At 50.9% G+C, this 15091-nt stretch overlaps 1 protein-coding gene across 1 annotated transcript in view; it reads left to right on the top strand.

The window, feature by feature from the left end:
- LOC128829306 (vasoactive intestinal polypeptide receptor 1-like) overlaps positions 1–15091 on the top strand; it is a 70760-nt gene that overhangs the window by 20197 nt on the left and 35472 nt on the right. The window contains exon 3 of the mRNA XM_054014681.1: positions 14081–14188. Within this exon, the coding sequence (XP_053870656.1) occupies positions 14081–14188 (108 nt within the window). The remainder of the gene's footprint in view (positions 1–14080; positions 14189–15091) is intronic.

The raw sequence follows: 15091 nt of genomic DNA, 5'->3' as shown, positions 1-15091 counted from the left end.
CTCTTATACGTTCTCTTAGACATCACAAAGCACGCTTCTGCGTTGGAAACGAATCATTTCAAACGATAAAAAATTAAACAACTAAATTAATAACATTTATCCGCCGACCGCCATTATGAATGCAAATACACATTCTTTGAATGGGTCCAACTAAAATTCGAAACTGACCGACAGACAACTGATGTAGCCAATAGCATTATGATGTATCATAATAACTTCACGGTTTTGTCAGTAAAACCGACATGGATTGTGCAATAGTGTCAATAAATGTCACTTACCTAGTTATACCTTACATTTTTTTGCCACTTTTAGGGGCCCCCTTCCTTGCAGGGCCCCCTCCAGTCGGAGGGTATGGAGGGCGCTCGCTACGCCTCTGCCACGTCCCACAGGCTGACACTGACCGACGCCATGTTACGCAGCCTGGCACCGACCAACGCCACGTCCTGCAGGCCAACTCAGCCTTATGCCATGTCCCACAGGCTGAAAAACCCCAACGCCACTTCCCAAAGCCTGATACAGCCCTACGCCACGTCCCACAGCCTGACACAGCCCTATGCTACATCCCACAGCCTGACACAGCCCTACGCCACATCCCACAGCCTGACACAGCCCTACGCCACGTCCCGCAGCCTGACACAGCCCTATGCCACATCCCACAGCCTGACACAGCCCTACGCCACGTCCCGCAGCCTGACACAGCCCTACGCCACGTCCCGCAGCCTGACACAGCCCTACGCCACGTCCCGCAGCCTGACACAGCCCTACGCCATGTCCCGCAGCCTGACACAGCCCTACGCCACGTCCCACAGCCTGACACAGCCCTATGCCATGTCCCACATCCTGATACAGCCCTACGCCACATCCCACAGCCTGTCACCGATCAACACCATGTCCTGCTGGCTGACTGAGCCTTATGCCACATCCCACAGGCCGACACAGCCCTATGCCACATCCCGCAGCCTGACACAGCCTGATGCCACGTCTCCCAGGCTGACACAGTCCTGCGCCATTACCCGCGGGTTGACACAGCGCTACGCCACATCCTGCAGCCTGACACAGCCCTACGCCACATCCTGCAGCCTGACACAGCCCTACGCCACATCCCGCAGCCTGACACAGCCCTACGCCACATCCCACGGCCTGACACAGCCCTACGCCACATCCCAGAGGCTGACCAAAGAGGGAGTGTTGCCTCCAAAGGACACGTCCCTGAAAGCTGTGAGACCAGGGCACTGTCCTGAGCTGCATCCTAGTGAGAGATGGTGGATGATGCTTCCCCTCATACAGAGCTATCTAAGGTTGCCAGGGTCTGGTTTTTGACCAGAACACCTGGTTGAAAAGGGACCCTGGTACTGCTGACCAGGCCATTAAAAGTCCGGTCGGCAGTGCAGCAGGGCTAAGGCAGGACCCCTGCCTGGTGTGGCTCCACACAGCTCCTAGAAGCAGCTGCATGTTCCCCACCACCCCGAAGGGGCAGCCAGGACACTCCACACCGTGGCCAATGGGAGCTGTGGGGGCGGTGCCTGTGGACAGGGCAGCATGCAGAGCCGCCTAGCTGCACCTCCGCTTAGGAGCCAGAGGAGGGACATGCCGCTGCTTCCGGGAGCTGCTTGAGTTAAGCGCCACCCAGAGCCTTCACCCCCCATCCCCTCCCGTGCTCCAACCCCCTGCCCCAGCCCTGATCCCCCTCCAACCCTCTGAACCCCTTGATCCCAGCCTGGAGCACCCTTCAGCACCCCAAACTCCTCATCCCCAGCCCCATCCAGAGCCTGCACCCCCAGCCAGAACCCTCACCCCCTCCCACACCCCAACCCCCAAAGCCAGCCTGGTGAAAATGACCGAGTGAGTGAGGGTGGGGAGAGCAAGCGACAGAGAGAGGGGGGGCAGGAGTAAGCAGGGGGTGGGACCTCAGATAAGGGGCGGGGCAGGGCAAGGGTGTTCAGTTTTGTGCAAGTAGAAAGTTGGCAACTCTAGAGCTAATGCTGGATGTCAGGGATGAGACCCATTGAGACCGAGCTGCAGGAACGTTCAGGAAGGAGAGGAGACACCTGCCCTTCATCCTGGGCTGAGGAGCTGGTGCTGGGCAGCTCTCTGTTCCTGGTTCAGAATCACTCAGAGGCTTGGATGGTTCATAGGGGGTAGTGGCACCCAGCCCAGCCTGTCCATGTACCTGCCAGGCCTGCTGCAGGGGCTGAGGGGGTTGCCTCCTTGGTTCTGTCTTTGACCCCCAGCACAGACCAGTGCAGCCTCAGGCCTGTGACCCAGATGCCATGGTCTCTGGGCCTTGCTGCAGCCAGGGAATATCTGAGGTGCAGAATTGCCCCAGCCATGCCTCCTCCTGCCCCCAAGCTGCCCCCGCCTTGCTCTGGCCAACCTGCCATCTGCCCCAGGATGCCCCCTTTGCTTGGAGGGTTTCTGCAGGGCCTGCACAGAGCAGGAGGAGCCAACTCAGCCCCCAGAGAGGGGCATTTGCTGAGGGGCTAAGCCGCTGCTTTGTGTCTCCTTGGCCCCGGCGGCAGGAGGCTGCAGGGTGGCTGTGGGGAGCGGCTGGGTGGGAGCGTAGGGTGCTGATGCGGGCACTGGCAGCTTAGTGATTTCTGACTCCTGCTCAGGGGCAGCAGGTTTGTATGGTTTTTGGTGGTGCCCAGAACAGGTCCAAGTCCCGCCCCCCCCACTCCTGCCTTGTAAGCTAATATACAGGAACTCCTCACTTAGAGTCGTCCTGGTTAACGCTGCTGTGTTGTTACGATGCTGATCAATTAGAGCAGGGGCTCTCAAACCTTTTCCGCAGACCATTTGAAAATCGCTGCGGGTCTCGGCGGACCACTTAATCATCTTTCCAAATGTTGTTTGTACCGTTAGCTAGCTATTGTCAAGCACTTTGGATAAAAGTGCGATATAAAAAAACCCTTAATAATAATTAATGGTTTTCGTTCTACACATAATAGCACACAACTCATATTTTAATATCAGTAGTCTTAACCTTTCTAATGCGATGGATGTGCCCTCTCTCCCCTGGGGCTGGGAAGGAGTGGGGGGTGGTCTCTCTCCTTCTCTCCCCTTCCGCAGCAGCCCTCAAGCTGGGGCTGGGAAGGAGGCCATCTCTCCCCGGCAGCCGCAGCCCTGGAGCTGGGGAAAGTCACCTCTTTTTCTGGCTGCCGCAGCCCTGCACGTCCCAAATTCCCCCCCCCCCTTCTTCTCACACCACTGCCCCCTCCCACTTCGCCCCAAGTCCACCACCTGACCTTACATGTGCATCTTCTCCAGGTCCAGGCACTTAATTAGCGGAGCCATGCCTGCACGGCTTCACTAATTAGGTGGATGGCTCTTCATTCTCTTCTGCGTGGCCGCCCAGGCGCACACCTTAGAGGGGACTATTCACGGACCATCTGAATGGAGCTCGCGGACCGCTGGTGGTCCACATACCACAGTCTGAGAACCTTTGAATTAGAGAACATGCTCGTTTAAAGTTGCACAATGCTTCCTTATAACATTGTTTGGCAGCCGCCTGCTTTGTCCACTGCTTGCAGAAAGAGCAGCCCATTGGAGCTAGCTGGTGGGGGCTTGGAACCAGGGTGGGCGGGCAGCCCCTCTAGCAGCTCCCCTAAGTTCCCTGTGTGGCAGCTGCCCAGCAAGCTACCAATTTCCGGGCAGTTCAGGTGTCCCTCCCCCACTGCTGTGTGCTGCTCCTGCCCCCTGCCTTGGAGCTGCTCCTGTGAACGTCCTGCTTGCTGTGCGGGGGAGGGGGGCAGAGGGGTGCTGATGTCAGGGTGTTCCCCCTCCCCCGCTCCTGCCCCCCATCTCCACAGAGCGGAGGGGCATGACAGGGCTCAGAAGGGAGGGAGCTTGCTGGCAGCAGCTGCTGTCTCAACTTTCTGATCTACTTAAAAAGGCAGTGGGGTCAGCCTACTTAAAGGGGCAATGTCTCTCTCTCTCTCTCTCACACTCACAGGGTGTGTGTCTCTGTCTCTCTCTGCCATGCTGTCTCCCCTCCCTCCATTCGTGCTGCCTTGTAGAGGGTGAGGCCACATTAACAACGTGTTACCCCTTGAGGGCTCAGCCAAGTGCTAGTTCATCATTTAGCAACAAGGCATTCCCTGGGAAATATCCCACCCTCTGACTCCACCACCTCCACCAAGCTTCACAATCATCTTCGCTGTGTACAGTATTAAATTGTTTGTTTAAAACTTATACTGTGTATATGTGTGTGTATATATATAAAATATAGTCTTTTGTCTGGCAAAAAAAAAATTCCCTGGAACCTAACCCCCCCATTTACATTAATTCTTATGGGGAAATTGGATTCGCTTAACATCGTTTCGTTTAAAGTAGCATTTTTCAGGAACATCACTATAATGTTAAGTGAGGAGTTACTGTATATATTTTTAAATAATGTAAAAATGTGAGGGCTCTAGGGTGGGGCTGGTGATGAGGGGCTTGGGGTGTGGGAGGGGCTCAGGCAGAGGGTTGGGGTGCAGGGGTGAGGGCTGTGGGGTGGGGCTGGGGATGAGGGGTGCAAGGGTGTGGGAGGGGACTCAGGGCTAGGGCAGAGGGTTGGGGTGAGGGTTCTGGGCTGGAGCAGGGCTGGGGATGAGGAGTTTGGGGTGCAGGCAGGCCAGAGAGGAGGACTCCCCCCAGCCCTCTCCCCGCCAGCAGCAGCGAGCTCCAGCGGAGAGGCCTCCCTCTTCCCCCCTGCATCACACTCACCTCATACCACTGTCAATGCATGTGCTCCTAGGGCTCCTCTCAGGTCCAGGAAGCCCCCTCACCTCCCCGGTGGTAGGTACCGGGGGGGGACGCTATCACATGTGCTGCCCCTCACTGTAGCCTCACTGGGGGTGGGAGGTAGGGCTGCCCCTTGTCCAGCATGGGGCAGGAGCAGTGACTGCGGGTGGGGGGGACTCCTGTTCTCGTGGAGGGTCCTGCCGGAAAAGGGAAGGGCAGGGTCAGGGTCAGCCTGCCCTGGCACTAGTGGGAGAGGGGCACTAGGACCCTGCGGCAGCAGTTGATGCCGGGAGCCAGCAGAGCGGAGGCAGCGTGGAGCTGCAGGAGAGAGGCAGGGATGGTCTGGGGGAGGTGCTTGGGGGCAGCAAGTGGGGGCCAGGGGACACTCAGGGGAAGCGTGTGGAGTGGCAGGCGGGGATGGGGGAGAGATCCGACCCCGAACATTGGTGGAGCCTGGCCCCCGGGCCCTGAATATTGCTGGAGCCCAGGCACCAAGGGCCCATACAACTCGCTGCCCCTGCTCCTGCTAACGAAGTGGGCATTAGTGAGGGGCCCCCGGAGTGGAGAGGGCTCATCCTTTCCCGAGTCTGGTATCACTGAATGACACACACTCACACATGCATGCACACACAGAAACACATGAACATCAGTGCATGCACACATGACACACAGACCCGGACACAAACACACACAGTGTTTGTCTGAGTTCATTGTCTCCTCTCCTTCCTTAACCATCCTCCCATCACTCACTGAACAAAGACCAGGCTTATTACGGCAACAAATCTGTCAGCCTTCGCTTACTTGCCCACTACCCTCATTGCTCCCTGCTGCTCTCCCCTCCGAGCTGTGCAGGCTCTTGGTGGCAGAAGGAAGTGGCGCAGCCACTCAAAGGGTAGGATACGTGTGTGAGGGTGGCAGATGCCCCAGTGGCTGGGTTGGGCAGTGATGTCATGGAGAGGGCTCCTAGACAGATGGAGGGGAATTCCTGGGCTCTGTCAGAGCTTCTCCCCATTGGATCCTGCTGAACCCTCCCTGCCCAGATTGCCAGTTGCAGGGCTCATGACCCTTCTGAGCAGCAGTTTATCTGCTTTTGGCACGGACCGGATTGCATCCAATGGCAGGAGCTCAGGAATCGCCATTCCTGACCATAGCCGAGGCCCAGCCACTCAGGCTCCTGTGCCCAACAGTGCCCAGAGCTGGATGTGACGCAATCCCCAGGGTGCAGCCTAGGACGGTGGGACTGCTGTGCCCCCTAAACTCTCCAGCCTGGGCTGACTCTCACAATGCTTTGCTAGCGACCAGCAGCAAACCCCTCCAGGCACTGTGATCATTCAGCACAACCGCATGTGGAGCCCCACTCCCAGCTAGATTGCATGAATGTTCCCAGAGACACTCATGAATCACACAGATAAAGGCACCAGCCAAATCCGCCCAGCTCCCAGCACTGTACCTCGGGAATACACCCTCTTGCACTGCTCAAGACAAACAGTGCAGATTTATTAATTGGTTCACCACTTCATCAATGGAAAGTGGATATACACCAGCCTTTGCAAACCTGAGCAGATTTACTGCACACTCCAGGCAAACTCACTGGTAGAGATAAACAGTTAAACAAATTTATTGACTACAAAAGATAGATTTTAAGTGATTATAAGTGATAGGCCAAAAGTCAGAGTGGTTACCAAAATAAAATAAAATATAAGCACCCAGTCTAAACTCTCAACCCTATTAGACTGGGCAACATCTAGATTAAGCAGTTTTTCTCACCCCACTGGATATTGCAGTTCATAGTACACAGGTTTCACCCTTGACACCTGGGCCAGTCCCCTCTGTTGGAGTCTTCAGTCTTCTGAATCTCCTTGTTGCTTACAGCCTAGGTGTGGGAGAGGAGAAAATGCCCAGCATGGGGCCACTGTGTTCTGTTTTATACCTTTAGTCCATGCGCTTGGAGAACACAAATCTAGGCATGTCTGGGGGCATTGCTGAGTCCCCAGGCAAGGTTGAGCAATTCCCCAGGTGTGACCTTATGCAGGTGAGTCATTGAACTGTAGCTCCCTTGCTGGACAATGTTGTTGATGGTTGTTCGACACCTGGGGATCCAGTATCTGGGCACTTCCCAAACCCACAGCATATTTTAGTGACAACCATATAACACAATCTCATAACTTTATATGCATGAATGATGCACATATTTAGATGGAATAGTGGGTTTCAGCAGATCATAACCATGGGAAACCATGACACCTTACAGGGCATGCTTTGTATGCAATATCACAATTATATGCAAATGATGAAGATGGAGGTCACAGTGTGCTCCCCTGGGATGTAGAGTGTCACACCAGCTACTACAGAGGATGGTGCAACAACCAAATGACCCTGGGTGAGCAGACTCTTTCCCCCTCTCCAAACGACACGGGGCACCCATGATGCTCTGCTCTCCACACATAGCGCCCAGCAGAGCTGGGAGGAGCAAAGCGTGGCCACTGCCAGCTGGGGAGTCTCTTTGCTAAGCTGTGCTGCCTCCTTCTGGGGTTATGCAGACACAGGTTGGAATAGGGAAAGGAATGCACAGATTGCCCTGTTCCTCCCCATTCCCCGCTCCTGCCCGGCAAGATCCCCCACCATCACAGGCCGAGGAAGGATTGGGGCGGGGGGTAACACTTATAGTAAATTTCTGGTGCAAACCTGCTCTGCCTGCCATTAACAAGCTGCTGACCCATGCTGCAGAGCTCAGTGTACAGCACGTCAGGCCCTTCATTTTTGCTTTTTATTTTCTTTAAAATTTCCGGGGAATGTATCAGTGTTTACTACAAAAATTAAAATGCAGGTGAAAATCGGTGCAAACAATTCACTGAGCAGTTTTCTGAGTAAATAGCATTTGCTTTTTCCAAAACTTAAAAAAAACCTGCTTATGTTCTTATGTTCCGATTTTCATTTTCAACCCATGTTAGCATGAAAATCAGTTCACTGACGTTTATTTGCTTGACTGCAGATAACCATCCGTGCTCTCTGCAGAGTCAGTATGCGGTGGGGGTGGATTGACAACTGTACGTACACCAGCTTCGAGTCATTCCAGAATGTCTGACTTGAACCTCTGCTCTGTTAGGAGAGGTTCCTGAGCCGCCTTCTCGCCTTCCAGAGCTGGGAGCTGGGTCCGGGGAGTTCTGGCATGTCAAACATTTGGGTGAAAATTGGATGAATAATGGCTTTTGTAAAACTTTTTGGGTAAGAATTGGTAAAAACCGAAAATGAAGCACCTTAAAGAGATGTTACCAACCTCCTCCTGTTGCCAAGGTCCCAGTGTGGTAGGGGGAGCTCTGTGCAAAGGGGGCCTTTGTTGAGGCTGCTGGATGCAGAGAGACCCCATGGCCAGGTGAGCAAGGGGGCCAGGAATGGACCTTGCCAGCTGCCTGGAGCAGGTGTGATGGGGGGAGTGCAGGCAGGGCAGGGCTGGTGGGAAGCACTCCAGCGGGGGTAGGAGGTGAAAGCATATCTGTGACAGGGCCTCTCATAATCCAGGCCATGTCATAGTTGAGAGCTTGTACTGTGCGCACCTCCCATTCACAATCATGCAGGTCTCCTCTGCCCACTTGCTTACTGTCATGTGGCTCCATCCCCTTTCCCATAACATGCTGCCATGAACCAGCAGTCTCAGGCAAGGATGCCACGTACTTGCGCCGGTTTGCAGCTGGAAACGAGGAGCCAGCACCAGATGACCAGCCAGTTTGAGAACGGCTGTGTTCGTGGCACCTCATAACACACCTTCTGGAACTGACAATTCCAGAGCTCTGTCTCCTGGGCCAGAGGCCCAGAAATGCTCAGTCCCCACCCAGACAACTAAAGACGTGTCTGGATTCTCAGAAGTGCTCAGCAACTGGATGCTGAGCTGTGTGGAAAAGCCGGCCCTAACTGTGGAGCCCGCTGGTGACTGCATATGACGCATCCCACCCTGTGCCTGAGGATCTATCCTAGCCCTAGCAAAAGTGTATGGCTGTAATGATGCTGCCTCTGGCGGGACACAACTGAGAGTATCAATTCAGGACAAATTGCTTAGAGCAGGGCAGTTACAGCCCAAGGCTGGGGTTCCTTTACTAGTAAGGCAAACCAAACCAGCCAAACAGAGAAGACTTCAGTCTCACCCCACTGGCTAATCATAAGTCACACAAGCAATTCCCTTAGACACTCCAGTTTCCCAGTATCACCACCAGTGCTACTCGTTATGGGGACAAATGGTTATGAAAACCAATACCCCAGTAAAAGAAAAAAGGTTCTCCTGATCCCAAAGGACCAAGTCCCAGACCCAGGTCAATATACAAATCAGATCTTACCCACAAATCACGCTGTTGCCAATCCTTTGGAATCTAAAATCTAAAGGTTTATTCATAAAAAGAAAGAAATATAGATGAGAGTTGAATTGGTTAAATGGAATCAATTACATACAGTAATGGCAAAGTTCAGGCTTGTAGCAGTAATGGAATAAACTGCAGGCTCAAATCAAGTCTCTGGAACATCCCCAGCTGGGATGGCTCAATCAGGCTTTTGTTCAGAGCTTCAGTTTGTAGCAAGGTTCCTCCAGAGGTCAGAAACAGGATTGAAGACAAAATGGAGGGGTTTCCAGGCAGTAGCGTAGCTAGGTGGGGAGCGGGGGCAAGAATACTGTGGGAGACCCTATTGTTGGAGAATAACAGTTTTTACTTTTTGTTTGGGTACAGCAAGTCAGATGCTTTATTTTTTTATTATTATTATTAATTTTATAGAGGGAGAGAGCTAAGCAGGTTTTTTAACAGGTAAACAATTACAGCGAGCATTTATATTTTTTGTTATAGACAATAATGAGCAACAGCTGCATTTTGTTTATACATAGGTTATTTTGAGATTTGCTTACTAATGTAGACTTTTAGTCTACATTCCATATTATTTACATATTATTTATACAAGGTTGCAACAATTTTTCACACAGTTCTTTCCCACTCACCTCACACATTCCTCGCTTTTACAAATCTCGCGTTATTAGGGTTACAGTTAGCCTAACTCTTGCTAACAAACTGTCATGCATTGCATCCCCTTCCTGTCAGTTTTTTGTTTTTTGCTTCCACACTATCAAAAGCTTTGCTAAAGTCAAGGAATAACACATCCACTGCTTTCCCCTCATCCACAGAGCCAAGGTTAAAGGTTCAGGGCAGTAGAGTCAGTCCATATCTGAAATAATCACATTCCTCTACATTGGATAGCAGGAACACTTCTGATTTTGCAGGGATGATTCCAGCTGCCTGCGTGCTCGAAGAGTCCAATAACTAACCCAAACTTATGCTGCATTGGCGAGCCCTTGGTTTCATACAGGATGATTATATCATGCATAGCAGGGGTGCCCAACCTATGGCCCGCGGGCCATACATGGCCCACCAGAGCATTTCATAAGGCCACAGAACTGCTTCAACACAATATACTAACAGCCGATTCATTAGCGTTTTCTCATCATGTTTACATTTTAGTTTACACAAGTGTGTAAATAGGTTGTTTCTATGTACAGTATTGTTTATCTAAATACAGATAAAGACGTATGGATTGGATGAATGGACTGTAAGGTGGATAGAAAGCTGGCTAGATCGTCGGGCTCAACGGGTAGAGATCAATGGCTCCATGTCTAGCTGGCAGCCGGTATCAAGCGGAGTGCCCCAGGGGTCGGTCCTGAGGCCAGTTTTGTTCAACATCTTTATTAATGATCTGGATGATGGGATGAATTTCACCCTCAGCAAGTTCACAGATGACACTAAACTGAGGGGAGAGGTAGATACACTGGAGGGTAGGAATAGGGTCCAGAGTGACCTAGACAAATTAGAGGATTGGGCCAAAAGAAATCTGATGAGGTTCAACAAGGACAAGTGCAGAGTCCTGCACTTAGGACGGAAGAATCCCATGCACCGCTACAGGCTGGGGACTGACTGGCTAAGCAGCAGTTTTACAGAAAGGGACCTGGGGATTATAATGGATGAGAAGCTGGATATGAGTCAGCAGTGTGCCCTTGTTGCCAAGAAGGCTAATGGCATATTGGGCTGCATTAGTAGGAACTTTGCCAGCAGATCGTGGGAAATGATTATTCCTCTCTATTCGGCACTGGCAAGGCCACATCTGGAGTATTGCATCCAGTTTTGGGTCCCCCACTACAGAAAGGATGTGGGACAAATTGTAGAGAGTCCAGCAGAGGGCAACGAAAATGATCAGGGGGCTGGGCACATTACTTATGAGGAGAGGCTGAGGGAACTGGGCTTGTTTAGTCTGCAGAAGAGAAGAGTGAGGGGGGATTTGATAGCAGCCTTCAGCTACCTGAAGGGACATTCCAAAGAGAATGGAGCTCGGTGGTTCTCAGTGGTGGTAGATGACAGAACAAGAAGCAATGGTCTCAAGTTGCAGTGGGGGAGGTTTAGGTTGGATATTAGGAAACGCTATTTCACTAGGAGGGTGGTGAAGCACTGGAATGGGTTACCTAGGGAGGTGGTGGAATGTCCAGGCTTGACAAAGCCCTGGCTGGGATGAATTAGTTGGTGTTGGTCCTGCTTTGAGCAGGGGGTTGGACTAGGTCTCCTGAGGTCTCTTCCAACTGTAATATTCTATGATTCTATGATATGAGCTGAACTTAATATATATATCAATGCATGTGACTTTAAATATTAAAATATGTAGAATCTATTTGGCCCACACAAGGTTATGCTTAGATTTATGAGGCTCTCCTGTGTAATAAGGTTGGGCACCACACATGTATAGGAATAGGGTAATATCACTTTAAATAGATTGTGAGCCCTTTTGTGGTGCTCACAGTGTCCTCTGGTTTTTAGAAGCTCCGGAAACCAGTTACATCCTGCTGCTCTAGGTAGCTAGGCCTGCCATGTTTGCGTAGGGTTAGTAAACACAAGAGTTGGCTTAGGATAATGATACTTACCTCCTTTATGAAGCACTTTGAGGGCTACTAATGAAACGTGCTAGATAAGTGCTAGGTATTATTATTATTGTTATGATTAGACCTGGTCAGAAATTTTCCATCAAAATGTTTTTTTTTTTAGACGGAAATACAGTTTTCACAACATCAAAATTTTCTGCGGAAAAATTTCAATTTTGCTGAACTTTTTTGATTTTCCTTTGACAAAATCCAAATGTAACATTTTGTTTCAGGTTGGCCCAAATTGAAACATTTCAATTTGTTGAACTAAATCAAAACATTTAGTTTCGAGCCAGTTCGATATTAATTTGTCTGCATGAGCTGTCACAGTACCTCATGGGAGTTGTAGTTTGGGCTCCCTGTCTGGACTACATCTCCCATGATGCACCAAAGTCTCCCCTCTGATAAAGCCACAGTGCTGCATCATGGGAATCCCATAACTTTGGTGCATCATGGGAGATGTAGTGTGGCCTGGGAGCTGGGCCCATATGATGAACTGCAGTATATCAAGCAGATGCAGTTTAATGTTGAACTGACTTGTAACAAAACATTTTAGACAGACAAGGTGGGTGAGGTAGTATCTTGTATTGGACCAATCAGTTGGTGAGAGAGAGACACTTTCGAGCCACACAGAGCTCTTCTCCAGGTCTGGGAAAGGTACTCAAAGTGTTACAGCTTAATGAAAGGTGGAACAGATTGTTTAGCATAAGTAGTTAGCAGATATTGTAAGGGCCCATTCAAGGGAGAGTGGTCCATTTACACCTCTGCAGTCATAGGACAAAATGAGGGGGTTAATGGGTTACAGATTGTTGTAATAAGCCATAAACTGTAATGCTGGGAGTACCTTTTCCAGTCCCAGACCCAAGAAAGAGCTCTGTGTGGTTGAAAGCTTGTCCCTTTCACCAACAGAAGTTGCTCCAATAAAAGATGTGACCTCACCCATCTTGTCTCTTTAATATCGGGGGACTGACATAACTACAACTATACTGCGTTCAACAATTTTTTTGTCATTTATGAATTACAATTTTTCTGAACTCTTTGTTCCAAGGAAAGTTTTACTGTTTCATTTTTGCCCTGATCTGGGACCAAAAAACTGTTGAAATATCAGAATTTCTCCTAGGACAGAGACTTTGCTTTTCACACAGCTCTGGTACATATGGTTCTGTGGAACCCAGCTGTACCCTATGGTTTCTTCGCATTATTTATGTGGTATAAAGAGCATGAGACACAACATACTGTCAGTGGTAACCATGGTATCAAACAAGTAGGACAGAATTATTCTTAGTGCCATCAAATGAGACCAAACCCAACCAACACCGAGGACTATAGGAAAGTGAATGTGCTCTTGGGGGATCTTGTAGCTTAGCTGTTAGGGGGGAACCTTATTTGACTGCATGACTTCCCTTTGCAAACAAGAAGCTGTTTTCCACCCCAGAGCCATGGTCTAGCAGAAGACACATAACAGTGGCAGGTACAAGCTCCTCAGTTCTAGTCCTGGGGCTGCCACTGAGTTGTGTGGTGTTGGGACAGTCACTTAACTGCTGGGTCTCAGTGCCTCCATCGGTATGATGGGGAATAACAGTACTTGGTATTGTACTGGGTGGACTACTGGGTGATTGTCAAGGGCTGCATGACCCTGACTTAGCCAATCCAGCTGTTGTCAGACTTCAAGAAAAGAAATGACTGCTCCTTTGAGCATCCGAAGAAGTGGGCTGTAGTCCACGAAAGCTTATGCTCTAATAAATTTGTTAGTCTCTAAGGTGCCACAAGTACTCCTGTTCTTCCTTTGAGCAGAGTTTATTCCCATTGGCTTTAGGGGATCTGTATTTTGTCTGGCTTCCTATGGAGTTAGGAATCCTCATTGCATAGGTGAATGACCCAGTCTGCTGCACACCCCCTGCACTGCATGCATCCTAATTCCCACAGGGGGGTTGCATAGATGAGGAAGGAGCCAGGGGGATCAAATCTTTAAAGACTAGCTTGCTACAGTGCAGCTGCTCTCCTCTTATAGAGCAACTGTACCCCCGCTCTCAGAGATGGGCAGCCACCATCCAAATTCTGAGGCTACTGTAGCCTCACCTGCCTTTGGCTTTCACTTTAAATGACAGCACATTGACACAGCAGTGGTTTTATTTCTAACACCTATCTGAGGATCTGGTGTGAAATTTCTCCTTTACTGACTGCAGTGAGTTGGCCCAGGACTGGGAGAAGGGAACTGCGGTTGGGTAACCCGCTCTGCAGGTGGGGATGCTGTGTTCTAATGAGGGGAGGCCATGGGGTAGCAGCTGATGAGGAGACCCCTTTCTCTTTTGGGGGTGACTTGCCCTGGTCCCCACCAAATGATGGCTACGCTCTCCAGATGCCACATGGTGACTTGCTCATTTCCACCCCCAATGCTAATGTTGTTCTTGGTTCTCCCAGGCTGCCTGAGGGAGTGGGATGGCGTCAGCTGCTGGCCGGCGGTGTCAATTGGCCAGTCCCAAGCAGTGACCTGTCAAGAGGTCCTTCAAGTATTCAAGAAATCTCAAGGTGCGGTGTTGGCACCCCACAGCCCTCTAGTAAAGGGGCCGGTATCCCTCAAAGCCACTGTGCTGGGGGCTCTGTGCTCAGGTAGCTAGTTCCTCACTCCCACCTCTTGCTGGGGATGGCGACTAGAGCTGGGGGGTGAACTGTTTTCAGCAAATAGTGCATTTGCACAAAAATGTATTTTACGGGACTCTGAAACTGTTCCCGAATTTGGGAGGAATTCAGTGAATAGAAAAAAAATGGAAGAATATTTTTGAAAAGCCGAAAAGCTTCACTTTGGCTGTTTCAGTTTCTGATTGAATAAAACATTTCAATCAGTGATTTGCTCAGTTCTAGCAAAGGCTGCTCCTATTGCCCTTGGGGAGGGCAGGGACTCAGGAATCACCCCAACCCTTCATCAGCAGAGACACAGCGCGAGTGCCCCTTCAGCATCTGTCATCCATCCAACAGTCAGGTGCCTCCTCTCCTTTGGGCTCTGGCTGATTCTGGCTTGTGGCACCATGTGGAGCAGGCCCACAGGCTGCTTCTAGCACCAGTCCTCCAGCCCTTAGTCTCTGCAGCTTCAGCATGCACCCCTGTCTTTCCCCCGGCACCCCTTTTCTCCTGGGCTGGAAGAAGAAGTGGGATCTCTAATCCTGCCAGCCCCCTAACTAGCCAGGCCTTTCCCACTGTTGATGCCTGGAAAGGGGCTGTCTAGCCACCCAGCAGCCCACTCCCAGGGTCTTCCCTAGTGAAGGAGAGGGCTCCTCCCAGGGTAGTCCCTCTGTCTGCCTGCACGTGGAGTGACCCTTCTGGACAGAGCGAGAGACAAACACAGAGAGAGAGAGAGGGCTCCAGGCTCATAACAGGGTCAGAAGAGGCTGCATGGGATCGAGTCACCCCTTGGAGTCAATTAGTGCACACTCT

The sequence above is a fragment of the Malaclemys terrapin genome, chromosome 25 (assembly GCF_027887155.1).
Source record: "Malaclemys terrapin pileata isolate rMalTer1 chromosome 25, rMalTer1.hap1, whole genome shotgun sequence".
Classification (NCBI taxonomy): domain Eukaryota; kingdom Metazoa; phylum Chordata; order Testudines; family Emydidae; genus Malaclemys; species Malaclemys terrapin.
Note: the sequence above shows the minus strand (reverse complement) of the source record. Positions and strands in the feature narration are given on the sequence as shown.